Source organism: Theropithecus gelada, chromosome 3, assembly GCF_003255815.1.
Source record: "Theropithecus gelada isolate Dixy chromosome 3, Tgel_1.0, whole genome shotgun sequence".
NCBI lineage: Eukaryota > Metazoa > Chordata > Mammalia > Primates > Cercopithecidae > Theropithecus > Theropithecus gelada.
The window spans coordinates 164,906,496-164,934,359 of NC_037670.1; the positions used below are offsets into that span (position 1 = coordinate 164,906,496).

At 44.7% G+C, this 27,864-nt stretch overlaps 1 protein-coding gene and 1 non-coding gene across 2 annotated transcripts in view; both read right to left on the reverse strand.

Annotated features, from left to right (window-relative positions):
* SLC37A3 (solute carrier family 37 member 3) overlaps positions 1 to 27,864 on the reverse strand; it is a 71,009-nt gene that overhangs the window by 27,803 nt on the left and 15,342 nt on the right. The window contains exons 3-6 of the mRNA XM_025380303.1: positions 20,667 to 20,828; positions 18,502 to 18,610; positions 6,716 to 6,808; positions 1,714 to 1,797 (exon numbers count right to left, since the gene is read on the reverse strand). Of these exons, the coding sequence (XP_025236088.1) occupies positions 1,714 to 1,797; positions 6,716 to 6,808; positions 18,502 to 18,610; positions 20,667 to 20,755 (375 nt within the window). The 5' untranslated portion in view covers positions 20,756 to 20,828. The remainder of the gene's footprint in view (positions 1 to 1,713; positions 1,798 to 6,715; positions 6,809 to 18,501; positions 18,611 to 20,666; positions 20,829 to 27,864) is intronic.
* Positions 12,786 to 12,887, reverse strand: LOC112621978. The gene has a single exon (XR_003118896.1). It is a non-coding gene; the product is annotated as a small nucleolar RNA U13 (small nucleolar RNA).

The window sequence follows — 27,864 nt, forward strand, 5'->3', positions numbered from 1 at the left end:
AAAAAAAAAAAAAAAAAAAAAAAGTCAGATATAGAGGCCGGGCACGGTGGCTCACGCCTGTAATCCCAGCACTTTGGGAGGCTGGGGCAGGTAGATCACCTGAGGTCAGGAGTTTGAGACCAGCCTGGCCAACATGGTGAAACCCTGACTCTACTAAAAATACAAAAATTAGCTAGGCATGGTGGTGCACACCTGTAGTCCCAGCTACTCAGGAGGCTGAGTCAGGAGAATGGCTTGAATCCGGGAAGTGGAGGTTGCAGTGAGCCACGATCATGCCACTGCACTCCGGACTGGGTGACACAGCAAGACTCCGTTTCAAAAAAAAAAAAAGAAAAGATTAGTCAGATATGGATCCTCCCCTACACAGCACTTGTTTCAAACGCCTCACATACAGAAACTCGCAGTCCTCACTGCCAGCCAGGGAGAGGTAATATGCATATCTCCCTCTGAAGTTCACAGAAATCATAAGCTAGGAAACCACAGAAGAGAGACAGAAACCCAGGCTGTCCTGGTGTAGGGAATCTGTGATTTTAACCACTCCATGCCCACCCTAAGGGAAAGCAAGACTGAAACAGAAACAACCAAGCTAAGCAGCAGACTGTTTCAAGTGCCTGCAAAGAAACAGGCACGGGAGCTCAGAAGAGAGACCGGCATTCTCAAAGAGGTGTCATTTGGCCAATGCTTGAAGGAGACTGTGAGTCGGACTATGGAGAGCTGAATAGGGGACCATCCAAGGCAGGCAGAACAGCAGGAACAAAAGCACCGAGATAGAAAGGAGCAGGATGGGGCCGGGCACGGTGGCTCACACCTGTAATTCAAGCACTTTGGGAGGCCTAGGTGGGCGGATCATCTGAGATCAGGAGTTCGAGACCAGCCTGATCAACATGGAGAAACCCTGTCTCTACTAAAAATAAATAAATCAGTCAGGCGTGGTGGCGCATACTTGTAATCCCAGCTACTCGGGAGGCTGAGGCACAAGAATTGCTTGAACCCAGGAGGTGGAGGCTGTGGTGAGGCAAGATCGCACCATTCCATTCCAGCCTGGGCAGCAAGAGCGAAACTCCATCTCAAAAATGAAAATAAAAAAAAGAAAGGAGCAGGGTGTTAGTGGCCTGGAAAGCAGTCCAGCTTGGCTGGAGCAAAGGGATGAAGCAGAGTGACAAATATGATGGGAAGGCAGGCTGGGGCCAGGGTCTAGCGAATGCCAGGCCATTTATTCAGACTACTGATTAACTCTGCTGGTGCCTGAGGGACAACAAAGGGACCTGATTAGAATCTTACTCTAAAAAGACTCATCTGGCCAGGCATGGTGGCTCACGCCTATAATCCCAGCACTTTGGAAGGCTGAGGCAGGAGGATCACTTGAGGTCAGAGATGAGCTTAGCCAACATAGTGAAACCCCATCTCTACTAAAAATACAAAAATCACCCGGGCGTGGTGACTTGCACCTATAGTCCCAGCAACTCAGGAGAATCACTTGAACCCAGGAGGCAGTGGTTGCAGTGAGCTGAGATCGCACCACTGCACTCCAGCCTGGGGTAACAGAGCAAGACTCTGTCTCAGAAAAAAAAAAAGACTCATCTAAGTGAAAAGGCAAATGAGGGATTCGAACACTGAGGATTAATCTTACTATTCTATTCTACAGAGAAGTAGGGGGATTACTTGGATTCTAAAATACCTGACCAAAATAATAATAAGACCTTTTCAACTTACCACGAATGCAGAAGAGCACATGCCGAAAGACAGAACCCACCGCAAATTCAACCGATCCCCAACGATGCCACTGATGAAAAGGCCCTGAAAATAAAGCATTTTCTTTTACAGCTCTAAATAACAACACAGTATGAAAAAGTAACATGCACTGCAAAGCAAATGAGACAAAAGCAGACATTATTTAAAATTAACCCTTATTCACATGCCTAGGCTAGCTGTCTACAGGAGTTTTACAAACGTTTCATGAAATGGCAGTGGGCTGGATAACAGGGTCAGTAATGAAGTGAAAACAAAAAAGTTATGAAAATAGAAGGAAAAAAAATTAAAAAAAAAAAAAAAAAGGAAATGGCCGTGGGCTACTGCATACTCTACCACAAACACACCAAAATTCAGGGCAAACTTTGGTTTTACTTGATTCTCTAACTGGAAAAAAATAAGTAAGAATGACTCTAATGAAACAAGCACACAAACATATTCCATTTTCTAGACTAGATTAATTCCTGCCCATCAGTGATAAGCTCTCCCAAAGGGATTCCTCTTAGCCATCTGCACTCTGGGTTAACATGTGTTACCACACGCCCTGCAGTTTCAGTTCCAAACTTGTAAAAAGTGGAATAGAAGGTTCCAGGGCACACCAGCCGCCTGTTGAATCTGACCCTTGGGTTTCATGACATCTCAAGGCAGGGAGAGTAGGAAGGCAGAGACAATAATTAGTTGGAGACAGGTTCTGTCTTCTACTCTCCTCCCACTGAGGGGCAGGAATTAAAATGCTGAGATCATGGCAGGAAGTGAGACTGAAGACCTTAAGGGCAGCAGACTTTAGGTTTCTTCCATAAATATTTAAAATGTCTTGACTTAAAACCTAAATTCAGTTAGGACCAGGTGTTTCTGATAAATTGAGTATCTCTATATCACTAGAAAAACTTGGCTGGGCGTGGTGTCTCACGCTGGTAATCCTAGAACTTTGGGAGAGGGGAGAATTGCTAGAGGCCAATAGCTCAAGACCAAACTGGCCAACATAGCAAGAACCCATCTCTAAAAAAAAAACATGACCAAGTGCAGTAGCTCACACCTGTAAACCCAGCACTTTGGGAGGTCGAGATGGGTGGATCACCTGAGGTGGAGTTCAAGACCAGCCTGACTGACATGGTGAAACCCTGTCTCTACTTAAAATACAAAAATTAGCCATGCGCGGTGGTGCGTGCCTGTAATCCCAGCTACTCGGGAGGCTGAGGCAGGAGAATCACTTGAACCCAGGAGCCGGAGCTTGCAGTGAGCCAAGATCGCGCCACTGCACTCCAGCCTGGGCGATAGAGTGAGACTCCATCTCAAAAAAAAAAAAAAATATATATATATATATATAAATTTAAATATGAATGTTTCTCCCTCATTATCATCAAGCTTCCTCATCCTAAGAGAACCATGTCAGCCTTAAAGTAAATTCTATGTTGTCTAGCTGCCCCTCACATGGACTTATGCTACACAGAACAAAAGGGACAAAGAAAATCTCAATTCTGCTTTAGATGACATAACAATACATGCTTATTTTTTTTTTTTTTTTTTTGAGATAGAGTCTCACTCTGTCGTCCAGGCTGAAATGCAATGGTGCGATCTTGGCTCACTGCAGCCTCTGCCTCCTAGGTTCAAGCAATTCTCCTGCCTCAGCCTCCCAAGTAGCTGGGACTACAAGTGTGCACCACCATGCCTGGCTAATTTTGTATTTTTAGTAGAGATGGGGTTTCACCATGTTGGCCAGACTGGTCTTGAACTCCTGACCTCAGGTGATCCACCCGCCTCAGCCTCCCAAAGTGCTGGGTGGGATTACAGGTGTGAGCCACCGTGCCCTGCCAGAATCAATACATTCTGTTTTGCTGCAGAAAGCAAAGTGACCCTAAATTACAGAAGGAAGTACAGCTCAAGATAAAAAACCATGACCATTGATTTTTCATGGCACTGATCTTTTATGTCCTAAATCTATTTATTCCTCTAGATGACTCTATAGATGAGGAAACTAAATACCAAAAAAGGTTAAGTTCTACTTTGCAACCAAGTTTAACACAGCTAGTTAATCATGGCAGAGTTGGCCTTTCCAGTAGACTGTACTGCCTCTTAAAATGGTCCCTGAAGGAAATGAGTGGCTCAAGGAGAAGCAAGCACCCTGTCACCAGCTCTAGCCAAAGCCCAGTGCCCCTATCTGGGGATTTTACACAGACTAAATGAATGACCAAAGAACCATTCCAACTGTTTCTCTGTTTCCTCTTTGAAGAAAAGATACTCTTAATAATTAAACAAATAGACTGGGCGTGGTGGCTCATGCCTGTAATCCCACCCAGAACTTTGGGAGGTTGAGGCGGGCGGATAATTTGAGGTCAGGAGTTCGAGACCAGCCTGACCAACATGGTAAAACCCCATCTCTACTAAAAATACAAAAAAAATTACCAGGGCATGGTGGCACATGCCTGCAGTCCCAGCTACTCGAGAGGCTGAGGCAGAAGAATTGCTTGAACCCAGGGGGTGGAGGCTGCAGTGAGCCGAGATTGCACCACTGCACTCCAGCCTGGGCAACAGAGCGAGACTCCATCTCAAAAAAAAAAAAAATATATATATATACACACACACACACACACACACACATACATATAGGCCAGGTGTGGTAGCTCATGCCTGTAATCCCTTTGGAAGGCAGAGGTGGGCGGATCAGCTGAGGACAGGAGTTCGAGACCAGCCTGGCCAACATGGTGAAACCCGTTCTCTACCTAAAATACAAAAATTAGCCGGGCATGGTGGCGTGCACTTGTAATCCCAATTACCCAGAAGGCTGAGGCAAGAGAATTGCTGGAACCTGGGAGGCAGAGGCTACAGTGAGCTGAGATTGCCCCACTGCACTCCAGCCTGGGCGACAGAGCAAGTCTGCATCTCAAAAAAGAAATAATAAAATAAATAAATAAATAAATATAATTAACCAAATAAACATTTAGAAACTACTTCAGGACTTTTACCCAGTATTTCACATGGCCTGAACATTGAGAATTAAAAGGCGTTTTTAATAAGGCACACTTAAAGACAGCATCTTATATGCTGGGGAGAAAAGGAAGGCTCCTCTCACAGTCCACGTTCCAGCTGCTGCCACTGTCGGCTCCAGAACTCTAATGTGGGAGCCACTACAGCCGTTCCTACAGCAAGCCAGAGATGCCAGCTGCCTATCCTTATGCTGAGTTACTCCTCACCACTGTGGAATGTCTCCCAGGATGCTACCTCTCCAGGATCCTGCCTTCCTTTTTTTTTTTTTTGAGACGGAATCTCATTTTGCCATCCAGGCTGGAGTGCAGTGGCACAATCTCGGCTCACTGCAACCTCCTCCTCCTGGGTTCAAGTAATTCTCCTGCCTCAGCCTCCCAAGTAGCTGGGACTACAGGCACCCACATCTGGCTAATTTTTGTATTTTTATTGGAAACAGGGTTTCTTCATGTTGGCCAGGATGGTCTCAAACTCCTGACTCCAAGTTATCTACCCGCCTCGGCTTCCCAAAGTGCTAGGATTACAGGCGTGAGCCACCACACCTAGCCCCACCTTCCTTACCACTCCATCCCCGCCACCTGGCCCATTCCTCACCCACCTCTGAGGAGTGGAAGCCCTAGGGCTCAGGCTTCACACCTCTTCCCTGCCCTCGCCTGTTCCCTTGATCAATTCATGCAGCTTCACAGTTTTGATCTATAAATCATCTAAAAGGGAAGGCGCAGTGGCTCATGCCTGTAATCCCAGCACTTGGGAGGCCAAGGCAGGCAGATCGCCTGAGGTCAGAAGTTCGAGATCAGCCTGACCAACATCTCTACTAAAAAAATACAAAATTAGCCGGGCGTGGTGGTGCATGCCTGTAATTCCAGCTACTCGGGAGGCTGAGGCAGGAGAACTGCTTGAACCCGGGAGGCGGAGGTTGCAGTGAGCCGAGATCGTGCCATTGCACTCCAGCCTGGGTGACAAGAGCAAACTCTGTCTCAAAAATAAAAAATAATAAAAATAATAAAGGCCAAGGATGTGTATCTTCAGCCTGAACCTACACCTTGAACTCCGACTCAGTGCCCAAGCGCGTGCTCTTCATCATCTGGGCAGTAGTGGTCAAATGTAATGCATCCAAAAGCGAGTCCTCAAATCTTTCTATCTCCCCAGTTTCCCCTCCGCCATGACACTTCCACCCTGGAGGTGTTCTTCACACATTTCTCTTACATTCCACATTCAAGAGGGAAAAAATATTGGCTTTACCTCCAACACACTACTAAAATCTACTTTCCCGCAACCTCTGTTACTGCTATGCTGGACTCAAGCCACCATCATCCTTCACCTCCAAAGAACTCAGCTCCCAGAGCAAGTGCGCCTGTCCAAACCTAAGTCAGGTCCTGCTGCTGCTCTGCACAAAACCTTCCAGCAGCTCCCATCGCACTCAAGGTTAAAGCCAAAGCCCCTACAAAGGCATCAAAACCCTACAGATCTGAACCCCGCCACATCTCTGGCCTCACTTCTTACAGCTCTGATCCAAGCACACCGACCTCACTCACCTGCTTGGGTCTTCACTCAAATGCCCGCTGCCTCCTGAAGTCTCCCAGCTATGCTACTTAAAATTACAACCTCACTCAGGCCCCTTTAGTCCCCCTTCTCTGCTTTATTTTCCTTCATTGCACTTATCACCTTCAAATGTACTCTACAATTTATTTATAGCATTTGGTGACTGTCTCCCCAAGCTCCCCGCCGAAGAACACAGGCTCCATCAAGGCAGGGCATTTTTGCGTTGTTCAGGATAAATTCCCATTGACATGTGCTACATGAGCAATAAATATCTGTTGAATGAATTAATAAATGAATGGGAAGAATAAAAAATATAAACTTCAGAAATACTGAACTCTGCCTCGGTCAGCAAATTCAAAATCCTGTACACATTTCGTAAGGCTCAGCGTTGTTTCCTTTTACATTTTTCTTTACCTTTAAACCCTAGAGTTCTAAAACTTACCACAGCATAGGAGAAGAGGAAAATGGTATCCAGTGTTCCGAGGAAAAGAGTCGCTTTCTCTGCACTGGGGAACAAATGGTTGCTGCTCCAGATCTGCAGTAAGACAGCAGGAATGGGTCAGTCCCTGTGGAATCTGCTAGGGCTTTCTGTTTCCCAAAGCCTCTTCACAAACACTTCCAAAACACCGGTAATGCTCAAGACCAACTTTTACTTCAAATGCATTCAAAAATAACTAGTATAGCCGGGCGCGGTGGCTCACACCTGTAATCCCAACACTTTGGGAGGCCGAGGCAGGCAGATCACCTGAGGTCAGGAGTTCGAGACCCGCCTGGCCAACATGGAGAAAGCCCATCTCTACTAAAAATACAAAATTAGTTGGGCATGGTGGCACATGCCTGTAATCCCAGCTACTCAGGAGGCTGAGGCACAAGAATTGCTTGAACTCGGGAGGTGGAGGTTGCGGTGAGCAGAGATTGCACCATTGCACTCCAGCCTGGACAACAAGAGCAAAACTCCGTCTCAAAAAAGAAAAGAAAAGAAAAGAAATAACTAGTATTTTTTTTGCTTTTATTATTTTTAATTGACACATAATCATTGTACATATTAAGGGAGTACAGTGTGATATTTCAACATATATTCAACATGTAATGATCAATTCAGGGCAATTAACCTAACACCTCAAACATGTATCATTAGAATGCCCAAACACTAGTGACTAAGTGAATTAAGTAAGAAAGTGGGGCAGTAAGTTTAAAAGCAGACATTTAGAAGAAATACATTCTGATTATAATCTTTTTGTTTGGCAGAATTCAATATCCAATCAATTAAAATTATGCCTACCATCTAGGGCCATACCACCCTGAAAGCATGTGATCTCATCTGATATAGGAAGTTAAGTGGGGTCAGGCCTGGTTACTACTTGGATGGGAGAAATTAAGTCTGACTCCATCTAAGGAAACATTTTACAATACTCTTCAAAAATAATTTCCTACTGATCAGTGGTTGCCTAGGGCTGAGGGAAGCAAGAAGGGCTAACAAGGGGTAAAGAGAATCTAGGGAGTGATGTTCTATATCTTGGAATAGTTACAACACTATATGTGTTATCAAAAACTGTAGAACTGTATACTAAAAAGGTAATTATAAATCACATCTTGATTTTTAAAATGAAAAAAAGTGTCCTTCATTAACCTACTTCAATCAAATCACAATGTCTTGCCAACTTTATTATCTTTCTAGTCTGGTACTCAGAAAACTTATAACCCCAACTCTGCTTAAGAATTTGTTGCGCTACAGGAGAATGGCATGAACCCGGGAGGCGGAGCTTGCAGTGAGCCGAGATCGTGCCACTGCACTCCAGCCCGGGCGACAGAGCGAGAGTCCATCTCAAAAAAAAAAAAAAAAAAAAACAAAGAATTTGTTGCCCTAGAGAGGCCACTTATCCCAATACTTCTCAGCTTCTTCATAGGCACACATAGAAAATGATCTTTGTACAACACACTGGGGTAAACTGAAGATGATGTTCAAGGTCAGAGCTGATTGGCCTGGGAATATCCACCAGTCTAAAATCAGGAGGAGACTATCCCAAGCCCCACCTAGCAACCCCAGGAGCTTAGGGAAGGGAGATCGCATCTCACCTACAACCCATTCACGACAAAACAGCTGAGCAGCTCTCAGAGTACCTCAGTGGCCAGTCTGTAGAACCACAAAACGAGTTAAGTTCTATTTTTATTTATTTTTTTATTTTTTTGAGATGGAGTCTCACTCCATTGCCCAGGCTGGAGGGCAGTGGCGCGATCTTGGCTCACTGCAACCTCTACCTCCTGGGTGCAAGGGATTCTCCTGCCTCAGCCTCCCTCAGCTAGGATTACAGGCACGTGCCACCATGCCCAGATGGTTTTTGTATTTTTTGTAGAGATGGGGTTTTGCCATGTTGGCCATGCTGGTCTTGAAATCCTGACCTCAAGTGATTTGCCCACCTCCACCTCCCAAAGTGCTGAGATTACGGGCATGAACCACCACACTCAGCCGAGAGCTAGGTTCTTTCTAACTGCAAAATGCCATGTATGATTCTGCAGGATGTTTATATTCTTCAGCTGTGTTGAAATGAATCCAGTTTTTTAAATTCCTTTAGGATAAGAACCAAGTCTTACACATATTTATACAGGGTCTAACAGTGAAAAGAACCCATGGTTATTTTGTCAGTATCTTTTGTAATGAATTAAATAATGTCCATTCATTTTCATTTTAAAGAAAGATGAGCAGGTATACGAAACCAGGCCATGAGAGGAATCACTGAAGGAAATGGAAATACAAATTTATGCTGAAAAAGAGAGACACAGGGGATCTGTGAAAAGTTATCCTCAACTTTATGAAGGGCCAGCGGTGGAAAAAAGATCCGAGTTAGTTTACAGAACTTTCAAAAACGTAATGGGCTGCTTCACGGTGTAGTGAATTTCCCCCACAATAGACATCCCTGAGGGAAACGGGAAGGTAATTTCTCAAAGATACAGAAGGGGTTCTTCAACAGGATGGGAGATGGACCACATCACAGCCCTCCAACTGTGGTCCACGGAACTCGGGTAGACGGAGAGGCCTCCAGAGCCTTCCTCCAAGGGGGTCTGCAAGGTCAAAATTATTTGCATCACATTAAAATGTGATGTCCTTTCGACTTTGTTCCCTATTGCACTGGAGAGAAACTGCCGCACCTTAGCATAAACCAAGGCAATAATGCCAGACAGCACTAGTAATCACCATATTGCTCACTGCAACATCCTCACAATAAAAAACCAAAAAAGGATTTTTAAAAGCCAATGTCGGCTGGGCTGGGCGGCTCACACCTGTAATCCCGGCACTTTGGGAGGCCCAGGAGGGTGGATCACTTGAAGTCAAAAGTTCAAGACCAGCCTGACCAACACGGTGAAACCCCCATCTCTGCTAAAATTATAAAAATTAGCCCAGTGCGGTGGCGGGTACCTGCAATCCCAGCTACTCGGGAAGCTGAGGCAGTAGAATTGCTTGAACCTGAAAGGAGGAGGTTGCACTGAACTGAGATTGTGCCACTGCACTTCAGCCTGGGTGACAGAGTGAGACTCTATGTCAAAAAAAAAAAAAAAAAACCAGTGTCACATAAGACTGTCCTTCATGAAGCAGTAAAAATTTTTAATTTTATAAACCGTAGGTCCTTGAGTAAAATAATTTTTCTTTTTCTTTCTTTTTTTTTTTTGAGACACAGCCTCACTCTGTCGCCCGGGCTTGAGTCCAGTGGTGCGATCTCAGCTCACTGCAACCTCTGCCTCCTGGGTTCAAACGATTCTCCTACCTCAGCCTCCTGAGTAGTTGAAATTACAGGCACGTGCCACCATGCCCGGCTAATTTTTGTAATTTTAATAGAGACGGGGTTTCACCATGTTGGTCAGGCTGATCTCGAACTCCTGACCTCATGATCTGCTCCCCTCAGCCTCCCAAAATGCTGGGATTACAGGAGTGAGCCACTGCGTCCGGCCAATAATTTTTCATATTCTGTGTCAGTAAGTAGAAAGTCTGCAAGAATCACTTCTGATACCAAAGCAGCTAGAACGTATTTTGACTTGAAAGACTGACTGAGGGCCGGGCGCGGTGGCTCAAGCCTGTGATCCCAGCACTTTGGGAGGCTGAGGCGGGTGGATCACGAGGTCAGGAGATCGAGACTATCCTGGCTAACATGGTGAAACCCCATCTCTACTAAAAATGCAAAAAACTAGCCGGGCGTGGTGGTGGGCGCCTGTAGTCTCAGCTACTTGGGAGGCTGAGGCGGGAGAATGGCGTGAACCCGGGAGGCGGAGCTTGCAGTGAGCCGAGATCGCGCCACTGCACTCCAGCCTGGGAGCACAGCGAGACTCCGTCTCAAAAAAAAAAAAAAAAAGAAAAGAAAGACTGACTGAGAAACTAGTTACTCAGATGTGAGTATTTGGCAGGGATTGCCTCAGACATGAATGAAATGAGCCTGTCACTTTAAAGATCCAAAGAACAACACAGACCAATGGATCTTAATGTAAGAGTATTACAAAGTGCATTGATAGTTTCAGATTCCATCACTGGAACTAATTTTTAAGAAATTATCACTTATCCAAATTTTGCTGTAGTACCAAAGACAAATGAACATCTACAACTAGCTGAAAAGGCTACAAAAACACTTCCCTCTTTTCTAACTTCAAACCTGTGAAAAGGCCAAATTTTCTTCCTATATTTCAAAGAATTTTTTTTTTTGAGATGGAGTCTCATTATGTTGCCCAGGTTGCTCTTGAAATCCTAGGCTCAAGCGATCCAACATTAGCTTTCTGAGTATGTGGGACTACACACTCCACCATGCCCAGCTAAAGATCTTTGAATAAACTCTGCAATACACTGAATTCAAAGGAGACATGAAAACCCACTATCTCCTATTAACAGACATGAAGTGATGTGCAAAACTGTAAAACAATGCCACTCATTATTTTGTTTTGAAAAAGTCATTTTTCAGAAGATGTTATTTATGTTACTATTTATTGACTTATTTAATTCATTAAAATGCAATCCCAAAAACTCCAATGTATTTTTTAAATTCTCAGCTTTAATTTCTAAACTAGTATCTATAGATATAAACCCATATAACCAAAAACATTTTGAGGTCCTATGACCAGAAAGCTAGAAAATGCTTGGACTAAATCATTTCTGAGGTACTTACTAATTATAATATCCTGGCATTTCTGAGATGGGTTGTTACAGAAAGAAATTTTGATTTTAGGCCAAGTACAGTGGCTTATGCCTACCATCCCAAGCACTCTGGAAGGCCGAGACAGGTTGGTCGCTTGAGGTCAGGAGTTTGAGACCAGCCTGGCCAACATGGCAAAGCCCTATCTCTACCAAAAAATACAAAAACTAGCCGGGCGCGGTGGCATGTGCCTGTAGGCCCAGCTACTCGTGAGACTGAGGTGGAAGAATCGCTTGAACCCAGGAGGCAGAGGTTGCAGTGAGCTGAGATTGACACTGTACTCCAGCCTGGGTGACAAAGCAAGACACAATCTCAAAAAAAAAAAAATTAGATTTTAGAGTATTTAAAGAGGCTGGGTCCAGTAACTCATGCTTATAATCCAACACTCTGGGAGGCCCAGGCAGGAGGATCCTTTGAGACCAGGAGTTGAAGACCAGCATAGGCAACATGGTGAGACACCCCCCACATCTCTACAAAAATAAAAATAAATTAGCTGGGCATGCTGGTGCACACCTGTAGTGCCAGAGTACAGGAAGCTGAGATGGGAAGATCGCCTGAGCCCAGGACTTCAAGGCTGCAGTGAGCTATGATCATGCCACTGTACTCCAGCCTGAGCAACAGAGCAAGACCCCATCTTAAAAAACAAACAAGGCCGGCGCAGTGGCTCATGCCTGTAATCCTAGCACTCTGGGAGACCGAGATGGGGGGATCACGAGGCCAGGAGTTTGAGACCAGCCTGGCCAATATGGTGAAACCCCATCTCTACTAAAAATACAAAAATTAGCCAGGTGTGGTGGCACGCGCCTGTAGTCCCAGCTACTCAGGAGGTTGAGGCAAAAGAATCGCTTCAACCCAGGAGGCAAAGGTTGCAGTGAGCACAAGATTGTGCCACTGCACTCCAGCCTGGGCGACAGATCAAGACTGCACCTCAAAAAAAAAAAAAAAAAAAAGGAAAAAAAAACAGGCCGGGCGCAGTGGCTTATGCTTGTAATCCTAGCACTTTGGAAGGCGGGGGCAGGTGGATTGCCTGAGCTCAGGAGTTCGAGTTCGAGACCAGCCTGGGCAACACGGTGAAACCTCATCTCTACTAAAATAAAAAAAATCAGCCGGGCGTGGTGGTGTGCACCTGTAATCCCAGCTACTCCGTAGACTTAGGAGAATCGCTTGAACCTGGGAGGCAGAAATTGCAGTGAGCTGAGAGAGCGCCATTGCACTCCAGCCTGAGCTACAGAGCAAAACTCCGTCTCAAAAAAAAAAAAAAAAAAAAATTAACATTTAAAAGAATTTTAAAGAGAAAAATCGCAATCAGCAATTTAAAAAAAAATCTTTATTTTTAATCCATGTCAAGTGAGTAATGTGCCCACGTTGTAACAAGGTCCAAGGGTGGCACATCTCACACGTGTGTGAATACTCAATAATCCAGCTTATGAACAACAAAAGAATCAAAGAAATATATCTTTAACAAAAAATAAAATCCCCAAATCATAAACAAATAATAAAGTGTGATTCCAAAGCAGTGGAACTCATTTCTGGGTGGCTTCTGGCACCAATCTGGTTACTTTAATGCCACTTCACACATACTGTGAAGACGCGTTCTATCCAAGATGAGAAAGCAGCGCAGGCTCACATAGCTGACATCAAACAGCATTTTCAGCAATGCCAATTTGGGGTCCTAAATGTCTTCAATGAGAGTGACGTTCCCACATTTTCCCTGCAACCACAGTCTTCCATCCTTGTGTGCCCACCAGACTGATCAGGACCTATGATGAAGCCCTGCTGGGTACACGCACTGGTGTGAGCTAGAGACAAGGACCTTATTAAGCAGCTGCTCAAAGTTGTAGGTTTTCTTTACTCCTCCAAGAAGTTACCGAAAACTCCCTGCAGGTGTGGCTTTTGCAAGAATTAACAGATTTTAAACAGCTTTTTTTCTGCTTCACTGCCAGAATTCAGTTGAAATATATATATATATATATTTTTTTTTTTTTTTGACTGTTGACTTAAATGGAAAACAAAACCGAACCAAAAACTAAAAGAAGAAAGTAGGACTAACAAACAGATGCAGGAAACAGGGTAACAGAAAAAAGCCTAGAGAAGAAAGTTAACATCAATAACATAGCTCAGATCAGGATGACTATACTACTTGGTTAGTCATGTTCCAGTTATTCACAGTGAACCATCCAATGTTTAATGAAAGTCACCAATACAACTAAGTCAACATGCTAAATGTGATTCAACCTGGTCTGAGCATACGTTTGATGTGAACTTATCAGCCTGAATGTACTGCAGGGTTTTCTTGTATTGTGCTAGGGGACTATATAAGCTACTACACTTGCTCGATGTGAGGTACTTCCTGTGCACACACTAAAGGTCCCTGTGTGGGTTTCCCAGGTGAGAATGTTTATAACAGAATAAGGGCTATGCAGGAGGGCAGGGGAGGCTCACTAACACTGAAGGGCTTCCTCAAAGTGGTGTGCAGAGGATGGACGACAGGCCAACTTATGCATGCGGTTCTTTGCATAAGGCAGAGTGGAACATGTTTATGTGGGAATCTACCAAGTAGCTGTGCACAAGGTTGAGATGGAATCTCCAAAGACACTTTTTGAGACAGGGTCTTGCTCTGTCACCCAAGCTGGAGTGCAGTGGCACAAACATGGTTCACTGCAGCCTTGACCTCCAGAGACCAAATCATCCTCCCACCTCAGCCTCCTAAGTAGCTGGGAGTACAGATATGTGCCACCACACCCAGCTAAATTTTTTTTTTTTTTTTGAGACAGTCTCACTCTGTCACCCAGGCTGGAGTGCAATGGCATGATCTCGGCTCACTGCAAACTCCACCTCCTGGGTTCAAGCCATTCTCCTGCCTCAGCCTCCCAAGAAGCTGGGACTACAGGCATGTACCACCATACCCAGCTAATTTTTGTATTTTCAGTAGAGATGGAGTGTCGCCATGTTGGCCAGGCTGCTCTCGAACTCCTGACCTCAAGTGATCTGCCCGCCTCAACCTCCCAAAGTGTTTTTTTGTTTTTTTTTTTGGTATTTTTTTTCATTTTTGTAGAGACAGTGGTCTCTCTATGTTGCCCAGACTAGTCTCAAACTCCTGGGCTCAAGCAATCCTCCTATCTAGGCCTCCCAAAGTGGTGGGATTACAGGCCTGAGCCATCGCGCCTGGCCCAAGACACTTTAAATTCTTTTTCCTTCTCCTGGGGATAATTTTAGATTCTCTAGCACTATTCTCATGTAAGAACTGTACAAATTTTTATTATAGTTTTTAGCTGAGTTGTTCTCAAATATAATATCTAGTGATTATTATCTATAGACATAGATTTTATGTTTATTATGTTTATTTACCATTTCCAATGTTTGTCCATGTCAGTGGATCCATTATAAGTTCTAAAGGTAACAGAGACTGTGTCTGCTGAACTCATTTTGTAAAACACCCAGAGCTAAGCATAAAAATGAAAGCTATAAAAGGTACTTTTTAGGATGCTATTTAGAGCACTTAAGAAATGTTTTTCTGTGTAACTTTTTTTTTTTTTTTTTGAGACGGAGTCTCGCTCTGTCGCCCAGGCTGGAGTGCAGTGGCTGGATCTCAGCTCACTGCAAGCTCCACCTCCCAGGTTTACGCCATTCTCCTGCCTCAGCCTCCTGAGTAGCTGGGACTACAGGCGCCCGCCACCTCGCCCAGCTAAGTTTTCGTATTTTTTAGTAGAGACGGGGTTTCACCATGTCAGCCAGGATGGTCTCGATCTCCTGACCTCGTGATCCGCCCGTCTCAGCCTCCCAAAGTGCTGGGATTACAGGCTTGAGCCACCGCGCCCGGCCTTAACTTTTTAACTTTTAAAAATACATAAGCAAAATATTTTTTTAGTTGGCCATGGTGGCACACACCTGTAGTCCCAGCTACTCAGGAGGCTGAGGCAGGAGGATCGTTTGAGTCCAGGAGTTCAAGTACAGCCTGGGCAACATAGCAAGAGCCCTATCTCTTAAAAAATAATTTTAAAAGTTTTTTTAATTAAAAATTAATGAAAGAGGCCTCTGGGCCTGGCCTCTTCCAGACTTCACACCAGGCCGGCCTCTTCCCTTTGCTGAGTTTACCTCGTATCCTCTCACTGGAATAAATTACAGCCACATGTACTCTGTGTTGAGTCCTCCTAGTTAATCACCAAACTGGGGGTGGTCTTGGGAACCCCCAACCCAGTTACTTAAAAATAAAGGCAGCCTTAGGCAATACAACCGGAAATCTAGCGCCTAAATGAAATCCTGTTTTTCTCTATATTGTTCAGGCTGTACCTGAAATCCCACAATCAGTGCTCAGTGTCACTAAACTACAGCTGAAGGAGCCAAGAATGTTTTGCCTAAACAGAAACTTACAGAGACAGGAAGGAATATTCTTCAAAAGCTGAATAAAAATGTAAGCATCCACCTCACACAACAGCAAGTTTCTTCTGCCTAGAACTACTGAAGCAGAAGCTGGATGGTTATCTTCCAAGAATGACAAAGAAAGATTCCAATCTGGGAGGGCAGGGTGCATGATCTCTCTGAGACCACTTCCATCTTTAAGATTTATGATCTGGGCTGGGGCAGTGGCGCACACCTGTAATCCCAGCACTTTGGGAGGCCGAGGTGGGAGGATCACGAGGTCAAGAGATCAAGACCATCCTGGCCAACACGGTGAAACCCTGTCTCTACTAAAAAATACAAAAAGTAGCCGGGCATGGTGGCGGGCGCCTGTAGTCCCCAGCTACTCGGGAGGCTGACGCAGGAGAATCGCTTGAACCCGGGAGGTGGATGTTGCAGTGAGCCGAGATCACGCCACTGTACTCCAGCCTGGCGAAAGGGCAAGACTCCATCTCAAAAAAAAAAAAGATTTATGACTCTAGCCAGGGGCAGTGGCTCATGCCTGTAATACCAACACTATGGGAGGCCGAGGCAGGCAGATCACTTGAGGCCAGGAATTAAGACTAGCCTGGCCAACATGGCGAAACTCCTTCTCTACAAAAAATAGAAAAATTAGCTGGGTGTGGTGGTGCATGCCTGTAATCCCAGCTACTTGGGAGGCTGAGGCAGGAGAATCACTTGAACCCCAGAAGCGGAGGTTGCAGTGAGCCAAGATCGTGCCTGACTTCAAGGCACATAAGCAAGATACAAACAAATGAAACAGGCTGGGCGCAATGGCTCATACCTGTAACCCTAAAGCTTTGGGAAGCCAAGGACGGAAGATGGCTTGAGTCCAGGAGTTCAAGACCAGCCTGGGCAACAGGGCAAGATACTGTCTCTACAAAAAAAATTTAAATTAAAAAAAGAAACAGGCTGGGTGTGGTGGCTCACACCTATAATCCCAGACTTTGGCAGGCCGAGGAGGGCAGATCACGAGGTCAGGAGATAGCGACCATCCTGACTAACAGGGTGAAATCCCATCTCTACTAAAAATACAAAAAAAAATTAGCCGGGCGAGGTGGCGGGCGCCTGCAGTCCCAGCTACACGGGAGGCTGAGGCAGGAGAATGGCGTGAACCCGGGAGGCGGAGCTTGCAGTGAGCCGAGATGGCGCCGCGCCACGGCACTCCAGCCAGGGCGACACAGCGAGACTCTGTCTCCAAAAAAAGAAAAAGAAACAATTAGAAAATATTGAAATACCAAGACATTACAATATGCAATACACAGTGTACAAGAGTTTGGTGAAGGGAAAAATTAGAAGTTGGGAAAAAACTTGATTGAAAACGTGGCATTTTCCCCAGGTGTGATGGCTCACATTATAATCCCAGCATTTTGGGAGGCCAAGGCAGGTGGATCGCTTGAGCTCAAGAGTTCAAGACCAGCCTGGGGAAATGGTGAAACCCCATCTCAAAAACAAACAAAAAAAAGATTAGCCGGGCATGGTGGTGAGCGCCTGTAGTCCCAGCTACTCAGGGGGCTGAGGTGGGAGGATTGTTTGAGCCCAGAAGGTGGAGATTGCAGAGATGTTTCCTGAGAGATCGTGCCACTGCACTCCAGCCGGGGCAACAGAAAGATACCCTGTTTCAAAAAAGGGGAAAAAAAAGTGGCATTTTATCTTGACACACAGAGAAAGGCAAACTTCAGACAGGTGGAAAAGGGCAAAAGAGCACATAAAAGATAACATGCAAAATCTCAAAGACAGAAACGAGTACAGCACTAATGAAAGCCAGTGAAAAAACAGCCTAGGCCGGGCGCGGTGGCTCAAGCCTGTAATCCCAGCACTTTGGGAGGCCGAGGCGGGTGGATCACAAGGTCAGGAGATCGAGACTATCCTGGCTAACATGGTGAAACCCCGTCTCTACTAAAAATACAAAAAACTAGCCGGGCGCGGTAGCGGGCGCCTGTAGTCCCAGCTACTTGGGAGGCTGAGGCGGGAGAATGGCGTGAACCCGGGGGGCGGAGCTTGCAGTGAGCCGAGATCGCGCCACTGCACTCCAGCCTGGGAGACACAGTGAGACTCCGTCTCAAAAAAAAAATAAAAAATAAAAAAAAAAAAAAGAAAAAAAAAAAGAAAAAACAGCCTCGTCAGAAGGTGTGATTTCTTTTTTTTTTGAGACGGAGTCTCGCTCTGTCGCCCAGGCTGGAGTGCAGTGGCCGGATCTCGGCTCACTGCAAACTCCGCCTCCCGGGTTTACGCCCTTCTCCTGCCTCAGCCTCCCGAGTAGCTGGGACTACAGGCGCCCGCTACCTCGCCCGGCTAGTTTTTTTGTATTTTTTAGTAGAGACGGGGTTTCACCGTGTTAGCCAGGATGGTCTCGATCTCCTGACCTCGTGATCCGCCCGTCTCGGCCTCCCAAAGTGCCAGGATTACAGGCTTGAGCCACCGCGCCCGGCCAGAAGGTGTGATTTCTAAACAGTTAGAAATAAGCCAGCTGGAGAGGTAAAATGGGACTGAGTCGGAGCAGGCTTTGAAATTAGTAGAATAGTTTGGCTCTTACGTGATAGGAAACAGTGAGCCATTTCAGAGTCCTGGCAAGCAAAAGATGCAAAAAAGAACGTAAGAAGAATCTAGGGGTGGGCACGGTCTCCTTCAATCCATCCCAGCACTTTGTTCTGCTTACCTCCACAGGCAGCTCAACTGACGTGTTAAAAGCACTTGGAGTCCACTGCTCAGAGATACTGACTTTGACATTGCTAAATGTTTTTCGTGAAGCATGGAGCAATGAATAACTACAAAATAGAGAGAATACAGATGAATGAATAGCAAGGTGAAACAGCATTCAATAAAATCACAGGTATAAGCCCATTTCTTTTATTCAATTGTGTTTTATTTTATTTGGGGGGCAGCCACTTGAACCAAAATAGACTCAGAGAGGCTCTCTCAATTTTATTTATTTTTAGTTTTTGAGACAGGATCTCCCTCTGTCACTCAAGCTGGAGTGCAGTTATGATCATAGTTCACTGGGCTTGACCTCCTGCGCTCAAGCGAACCTCCCACCCCAGCCTGAGTAGCTGGGATTACAGGCGCACCCTACCATGCTCAGTGCACCTGTAATCTTAGCTACTCAGGCTACAAAAATTTCTGTATTTTTTGTAGAGACAGAGTCTTGCTATGTTGCCCAGGATGGTCTCAAACTCTGGGGCTCAAGTGATCCTCCACCACTTGGCCTCCCAAATTGCTGGGATTACAGGCATGACACTGAACAATTTTAGAATTCTTCTCTTTTTTTTTTTCCCTGAGACGGAGTCTCGCTCTGTTGCCCAGGCTGGAGTGCAGTGGTGTAATCTCAGCTCACTGCAAACTCCGCCTCCCAGATTCAAGCCAATTCTCCTGCCTTAGCCTCCCAAGTAGCTGGAATTACAGGTGCAGACCACCACGCCCAGCTGATTTTTGTATTTTTAGGAGAGATGGGGTTTCACCATGTTGGCCAGGTTAGTCTCGAACTCCTGACCTCAGGTGATCCACCCGCCTCGGCCTCCCAAAGTGCTGGGATTACAGGTGTGAGTTGCCATGCCTGGCCAAGAGTTCTTCTCTTTAAAAAAAAAAAAAAAAAAAAAAGATGAGCCAAGCCTGGCAGCTCACGCCTATAACCCCAGCACTTTGGGAGGCTGAGGCAGGAGGACTGCTTGAGCCCAGGAGTTCAAGACCAGCCTGGGGAACATAAGAAGACCTCAACTCTACAAATAATAATAAAAAAATAAGAAGAAGCCAGGCGTGGTGGTTCGTGCTTGTGGTCCCAGCTACTCAAGAGGCTGAGGCAGGTAGATCATTTGATCCCGGGAGTCAGAGGCTGCAGTGAACTGTGATCACACTGCTGCACTCCAGCCTGGGTGACAGGGTGAGATCCCATCTCAAATAAATAAATAAATAAATAAATAAATAAATAATCATTATTTCTGGTGTCTTTCATAAAGATTAATAATCAAATCTACTCAGCAAAAATATCAAAAAAAGCTGAGTAACAAGGTCACTTATAGCACGCCTCTAACACCCAATGGCCTGATGTATGTTATGTTTCTAAGAGAACCGCTTACGATCACCTTTGTTCTCCAGCTCCTGGTTTCAACAAATAGAGGACTTCTCTCTCCAAACAGGGTGATGAAAAGAAGTGAGATATGTTGGCCGGGCGTGGTGGCTCATGCCCATAATCCCAGCACTTTGGGAGGCCAAGGCGGGCAGATCACGAAGTCAGGAGATCGAGACCATCCTGGCTAACAGTGAAACTGTTTCTATTTAGTAGCCAGGCACAGTGGCACGTGCCTGTAATCCCAGCTACTTGGGAGGCTGAGGCAGGAGAATCACTTGAACCCAGGAGGCGGAGGTTGCAGTGAGCTGAGGTCATGCCACTGCACTCCAGCCTGCGCAACAAAGTGATATTCCATCTCAAAAAAAAAAAAAAGTACAAAATAAACAACAAAAAAAAACAGACCAGGGCTTCTCCGCCTCCACATGATTGACATTTTGAGCCGAAATGTTCTTTGTTGTGGAGAGCTGTCCTGTGCATGGGAGGACGTTTAGTAACATCCCTGGTCTCCACCACTAACTACAAGTAGCATTCTTCCCTGCTCATGACAACCAAAACTATCTTAGACACTGCCAAATGTCCTCTGGAGGGCAAAATAGCCCTCGAGAACTACTATATTAGAGCTATCAAGACTACAACAGAAGGAATAACTAATATTGTAAGTGTATGCCCATCAGTGCATTTGACACTTGCCATGCAATAGCTCCCTCAAAAGAAAAAAAGCAAAAAAAGCAGGAGAGCAGCTTTAGCAACATGCTTACCTGAAGAAGGTGAGCAGGAACACTACAACGTGATGATGGCTGAACCGGGACAGCAGAGACCCTCTTTGAAAAACACTTGGCCAGGCCATGTTCTTCCTGACCTTCCTTCTCACCTTTGACCTTAAAGTTTGGATAGTGAGTGATTTACATCATTTCTTCTTTCTGGAAAGACAAAACGCATTATGGACATTATTAAACCTCGGCAGATTATCCAAAAACTGAATTATTTCGATTTATAGTTACTATATAATCAGGCCTTGTGGGAAAAAATCTCATGGCCTAGTTGACACCAGAAAACTGGATTAATAGTTATGTTAAAGCTATTAGGTAGTCCTTTAAAAAAAAAAAATCCTGGACAAGAGATTATATCTTAATAGAAAGAGCTCATACAAACTGATAAGAAAATCACTCATTCTTATAGAAAAAATGAGCAAAGGAAATAGACAGACAACTCAGAAGAAATGAAATGGCTATTGAACTTAAGAAATAAAAGTTCAATCCCACTAGTAATATTAGAAATATAATTAAGGCAAGAAAACATTTGGATAGTTAAAAAAGATTGTGCTCAATGCAGCTCAGGGTATAACGGTTCCTGAACTCCCACACGCTACTGACAGAAGTAAAAATTAGTATAATATTATGGGAGGACAATCTAGCCGTGTTCATCAAGAGTGTTTGACACAAAAATTCAATTTCTGGGCTGCTCTCTCGATGGAGTGCTGCCCTTTTCTTCCTTTACTTTTGAATAAACTTGCTTTCACTTAAAAAAAAATGTAGGCCGGGCGCGGTGGCTCAAGCCTGTAATCCCAGCACTTTGGGAGGCCGAGGCGGGTGGATCACGAGGTCAGGAGATCGAGACCATCCTGGCTAACATGGTGAAACCCCGTCTCTACTAAAAATACAAAAAACTAGCCGGGCGTGGTGGCGGGCGCCTGTAGTCCCAGCTACTCGGAGGCTGAGGCGGGAGAATGGCGTGAACCCGGGAGGTGGAGCTTGCAGTGAGCCGAGATCGCGCCACCGCACTCCAGCCTGGGCGACAGAGCGAGACTCCGTCTCAAAAAAAAAAAAAAAAAAAAAAAAAAAAATGTATTTCCGGGGATCTATTCCTTAAAAACTACAAGATGTGTTTAGGCCTATAAAAAGTATTTTTCACAAAGTGCTGGAGGAGATTTTTAATATCAAAAGAAAGAAGGAGCTGGGCACAATGGCTCACACCTGTAGTCCCCCAGCTATTGGACAGGCTGAGACAAGAGGATCCCTTGAGTCCAGGAGTTCGAGGTTACAGTGAGCTATGATCACGCCACTGCAGTCGACCCTGGGCAACAAAGTGAAACCCCTGACTCTAAGCAAAACAAAACAAAATGATTCAAGACAATGTTCTACACGATCTTCTATTGCCTTGAGGTGAGGTCCCAGTGCAAGACTCTGGGCAAGCTGCCTAACCCGTCTGTCCCCCAGTATCCCCTCAAAATGAAAAAAATTGTGTCAGTCAACGAAACAGAGAAAGAGGTCGGGCCACTCCTTGCCATCTCCTTCCACTACTTCCAGCAGCTTTTTTTTTTTTTTTTTCTTTTTGAGACAGGGTCTCACTCTGTCGCCCAGGCTGGAGTACAGTAGCATGATCTTGACTCACTGCAACCTCTGCTTCCCAGGCTCAAGCCATTCTCCAGCCTCAGCCTCCCAAGTAGCTGGGACTAGAAGCATGAGCCACCATGCCTGGTTAATGTTTGTATTTTTTGTAGAAACATGGTTTCATCACGTTGCCCAGGCTGGTCTCAAACTCCTGAGCTCAAAGCAATCTGCCCACCTTGGCCTCCAAAAGTGCTGGGATTATGGGCATAAGCCACTGTGCCCAGCCCCAGTGCCTTTTCATTTGACTGTACTCTCTAAAAGCTGCACCCATTCTCTGATATCCAAGAACAATTAAGCATAAAGTAAGCAGCTAAACTTAATGTCTCCAGTTATGAGTCTGCAGAACCAATTTAAAGATACAATAATAGGGGAATAATTAAATAAATTATGGTATGTCTGAATGGCTGAATCATTTATAATCATTTGCCATGAAGACTTTTTAATGACATGAGAAAATGTCAAGTGAAAAAAAGTGGGAGCTGGTTATAAATCTAATCAACCCAACTGTATTTACATAATACAAATATGTATAATACAAATAGGGAATATACCAGTTCTCTCTGGGGAGTGAAATAATGGATAATTTTAATTTTCTTCTATATACTTTTTTCTTAAAAAGCCTACAATAAACATCAATATAATTTTTATAATGGAAACACTCACAGCATTAGAAAAGTACTATAATTTAGGCTAGACATGTTGGCTCATGCCTGTAATCTCCACACTTTAGTAGGCCAAAGCGGGAGGAACACTTAAGCCCAAGAGTTTGAGAACAGCCTGGGCAACATAGTGAGACCCCATCTCTACAAAAACTAAAAAAGAAAACAATAGCCAAGCATGGTGGCTCGTGTCTGTGGTCCTAGCTACTCAGTAGGCTAAGGCAGGAGAATCGCTTGAGCCCAGGGGTTCAAGGAGGCCGGGAGCTATGATCACACCATTGCACTCCAGCCTGTACCACAGAGTAAGACCTTGCCTGCCCCCCGCCACAACAGAAAAAGTAATGTAATTTATTCTCATATTCAGGGGAAAAAAATACATAAAATGGCTTGTATGATAAATATACAACAGTAGTCAAGGTAGGGAACACATGCAAGAGCTCCCAATACTCAAGAGAGAATCACAGGGCTTGGCTCTCAGATCTATGTTCACTGGAACTGTTACACTACTTATTTTCACTAGCCACAGCTCAATAGATGCGCCCAAACCTTAAAGGCTAAGAGACCCAGCAGAAAGGCCATTCTTGCAACTTGCAGATAAAAGAAACAAAGTTGAGGTGGTTACAATTATGTACACATAACAGTTATTCTCCTTACTGGCTGTGAGCCCTGGGACAGGTCATGCTCTATAAATCACAAGTGGTCATCCATAAAATGGCTTATCTCATTTGAGAGCTGTAAGGCTAAAAGTAACAATGTATGTGACATATTCAGATAAATTATATTAGCCACTGATCTGCCAAGGATTAATTCCAAATCAGTAGAATTTAGCTAATTTCATTTTAAAGTCATTCTTCTTGGAAAATGTTAATAAAATTACGTGCAGAGTAGGACAATAAAATTCCACTCACAAAATGTAAATAAACTTCCTGTCTATAATTCCAGGAAGTTACAAAAACAAGAGCTATTAGTGTTATGACTAAATTTACTTCCATCCTGAAAATTAAACATGAAACCCAAGTGGAAAAACTCAAAACTTTAATCGTTCTCTATGAATCATAGCTCTTTGAACTGGACACCTTCCCACCTCAAAACACTGTAGTATGTACTCCAGGAAAGGGCATGGGATATGAAACTCAATAATGTATCGTGTAAAATCATAATTCCAAAAATAAATGCTCCAACAGATTGAAATTACAGCACATTGGCAATAGAGCTGCATAATCTAGGGCTGTACACTTATATTAATAGCTTTAAATAACTACCAAGATATTTGAGGCCATTTGGATTTAGTTTCTAAATAGACAATCTTTTCCTAAGTTACAATGATTGAGGAGAAAAGGCTTAATATGCACATTGGGCAAACAGGCTTTATTTTATTCTTTTATTTATCTATTTTTTTCTGAGACAGAGTCTGGCTCTGTTGCCCAGGCTGGAATGCAGTGGCATGATCTCAGCTCACTGCAACCTCTGTCTCTCAGGTTCAAGAGATTCTCCTGCCTTAGCCTCCCAAGTAGCTGGAATTATAGGTGCCCGCCATCATGCCTAGCTAATTTTTGTGTTTTTAATAGAGACAGGGTTTCATCATGTTTGCCAGGTTGGTCTCAAACTCCTAACCTCAGATGATCCACCATCCTTGGCCTCCCAAATTGTTGGGATCACAGGCGTGAGCCTCCATGCCCAGCCTGATTGATTGATTGATTGATTGACTGAGACAAGGTTTCATTTTGTCACCCAGACCGGAGTGCAGTGGCACAACCTCAGCTCACTGCAGCCTTGACCTCTCAGGCTCAAGCAATCCTTTGGGAATACAGGCACACACGCCACCACATCCAGCTTATTTTTTGCATTTATGTTAAGTCAGGGTTTTGCCATGTTGTCCAGGCTGGTCTCGAATTCCTGGCCTCAAGCAATCCTTCCACCTCAGCCTTCCAAAGTGCTAAGACTACAGGCGTGAGCCACCTTGCCCAGGAAAATAGTTTTAAACATTCACCTGCTGTGTGCATAATGACATTTAAGATAAATACTGTAACATTTGGTCCTATGCAATAATAATACCTTTGCACATGTATCCTATCTATCACAGAAGTGATTTCCAATCATTCATGAGCTCAGGGACCCTGGGGTGTACAGGAGTTTGTGTCAAGTCGGAGTCCATCGAGCACGTCCTACTTTTTGAAGAATACTCTCTTTACCACTCTAAATACACACTGAACAAGAGTGTTCCAAAATTTTTCAAGTATGTGTAAATGCTGTTAAAATTAATAAAACCAAATTTCAAAATGGAATTTCATTTCAGCATTTCTGAATTCATTGTAGCTTGTCATTCAGTATTTTCTCAATCGGTGAATTTTTATTTCTTTTTTTTTTTTTTTTTGAGACGGAGTCTCGCTCTCCTGCCCAGGCTGGAGTGCAGTGGCCGGATCTCAGCTCACTGCAAGCCCCGCCTCCCGGGTTCACGCCATTCTCCTGCCTCAGCCTCCCGAGTAGCTGGGACTACAGGCGCCCGCCACCTCGCCCGGCTAGTTTTTTGTATTTTTTAGTAGAGACAGGGTTTCACCGTGTCAGCCAGGATGGTCTCGATCTCCTGACCTCGTGATCCGCCCGTCTCAGCCTCCCAAAGTGCTGGGATTACAGGCTTGAGCCACCGCGCCCGGCCGAATTTTTATTTCTTAAAGCCTACAGCACCAGTATTCACAGGCAGTTTCCCAGTCAAGCACTAACCAGGCCCCACCATACTTAGCTTCCAAAGTCCAACAAGGCAGGCCATGTTCAGGATGGTGTGCAGGGATGGTTGCAGACTCTATTAATGAATACTGAATACACAATTATCAACTGATAGTTGACAGCAACAAGATTTTTAACATTATAGTATTTTTAATTGACAAATAAAATTGTATATATTTACCATGTACAACATGTTTTAAAATATGTGCTCACTGTGGAATGGCTCAGTCAAGCTAGTTAATATATCCATTACCTCACCTACTTATTTTTTGTGGTGAGAAAATTTAAAATCTACTCTTTTAGCAATTTTCAAAATAGAGTACATTGTTATTAACTATAGTCACCGGTCCGGCACAGTGGCTCACAGGCCTGTACATCAGCACTTTGGGAGGTCAAGGCGGGTGGATTGCTGGAGTTCAGGGGTCTGAGACCAGCCTTGGCAACACAGCAACACCCTATTTCTACAAAAAATACAAAAATATTAGCTAGGTCGGGTGCAGTGACTCACATCTGTAATCCCAGCACCTTGGGAGGCTGAGGCGAGTGGATCACTTGAGGTCAGGAGTTCGAGACCAGCCTGGCCAACATGGCGAAACCCCTGTCGCTACTAAAAATACAAAATTAGCTGGGCATGGTGACGCACACCTGTAATCCCAGCTACTCAGGAGGTTGAGGCACGAGAATCACTTGAACCTAGAAGGTGGAGGCTGCAGTGAGCCAAAATCACGCCACTGCACTCCAGCCTGGGCAACAGACCGAGACTCCATCTAAATATATACATATATATATTAGTCCGGTGTGATGGTGCAAGCCTATAGTCCCAGTCACTCCAGAGGCTGAGATGGGAGGATCACCTGAGAGTCAGAGGCTCAGTGAGCTGCGACTGTGCCACTGCACTCCAGGCTGGGTGACAGAGTGAGGGCCTGTCTCAAAAAAACAAAGCCTATAGTCACCATATTGTATAATAGTTCTCTTAAACTTATTCCTCCTAACTGAAATTTTTTATCCTTTGGCCAACATCTCCCCAAACCCCCATTAGAATTATTTTAAAAGACAAAAAAAAAAAAAAAATCCTTGTTAAAAATAAGATTCCGGACAGGCATGGTGGCTCATGCCTGAAATTCCAATAATTTGGGACGTTGAGGTAGGAGGACTACTTGAGCCCAGGAATTTGAGACCAGCCTGGGAAACATGGCAAAACCCCGTCTTCACAAAAAATACAAAAAGTAGCCAGGGGTGGTGGTGCGTGCCTGTGGTCACAGCTACTCAGGAGGCTGAGATAGGAGAATCACTTGAGCCTGGGAGGCAGAGGTTGCAGTGAGCCGAGATTGTGCCACTGCATTCCAGCCTGCACGGCAGAGTGAGACCCTGTCCCCCTCCCCCCCCAACCAAAAAAAAGGATTCCTTTGCTTCCATTCTCTGCAGAAAAGAAAAATATATATATATATATTTATCTTATATCATCTTGCCATCAAATAAAATCCAGAAAACCATTGGCCGGGCATGGTGGTTTACACCTGGAATCCCAGCACTTTGGGAGGCCGTGGCAGGCAGATCACGAAGTCTGGGGTTCGAGACCAGCCTGGCCAACATGGTGAAACCCCATCTCTACTAAAAATAAAAAAATTAGTCGGGCGTGGTGGCAGGTGCCTGTAATCCCAGCTACTCAGGAGGCTGAGGCAGGAGAATCGCTTGAACCTGGGAGGCAGAGGTTGCAGCGAGCCAAGATCATGCCACTGCACTCCAGCATAGGCAATAAGAGCAAAACTCCGTCTAAAAAAAAAAAAAAAATCCAGAACCATAACCTTCTACTTTCCAAAGCAAGTTCACAATCACTAACTCATGTGATTTTCGTAGCGAAGTTTTTCCAGTTTTTCTTAGTCCTAGAGGACCATCCATCAAAAATGGTAATTTCCAGAATGGAACACAATAGTGAAACTGCCTTTGCAAAACTATAACTGAGGAAATTATGACAGTGAAAGCAATCAGAGCTAACTGGCCCTACTTGCTTCTAACCCATAAGCTGTCCTTGTTCATTCCTGGGCATAGGCTGAACTAACTTTAGGAAGGAATTCAGTTCATGGTTTGACTCTGAAACAAAATTGATAACAGACCCCCTTCTTGCCTGGGGTCCAGCCTGCCTTTGCAGGACTAACCAATTAGCTACAAGATTAGAAATTACA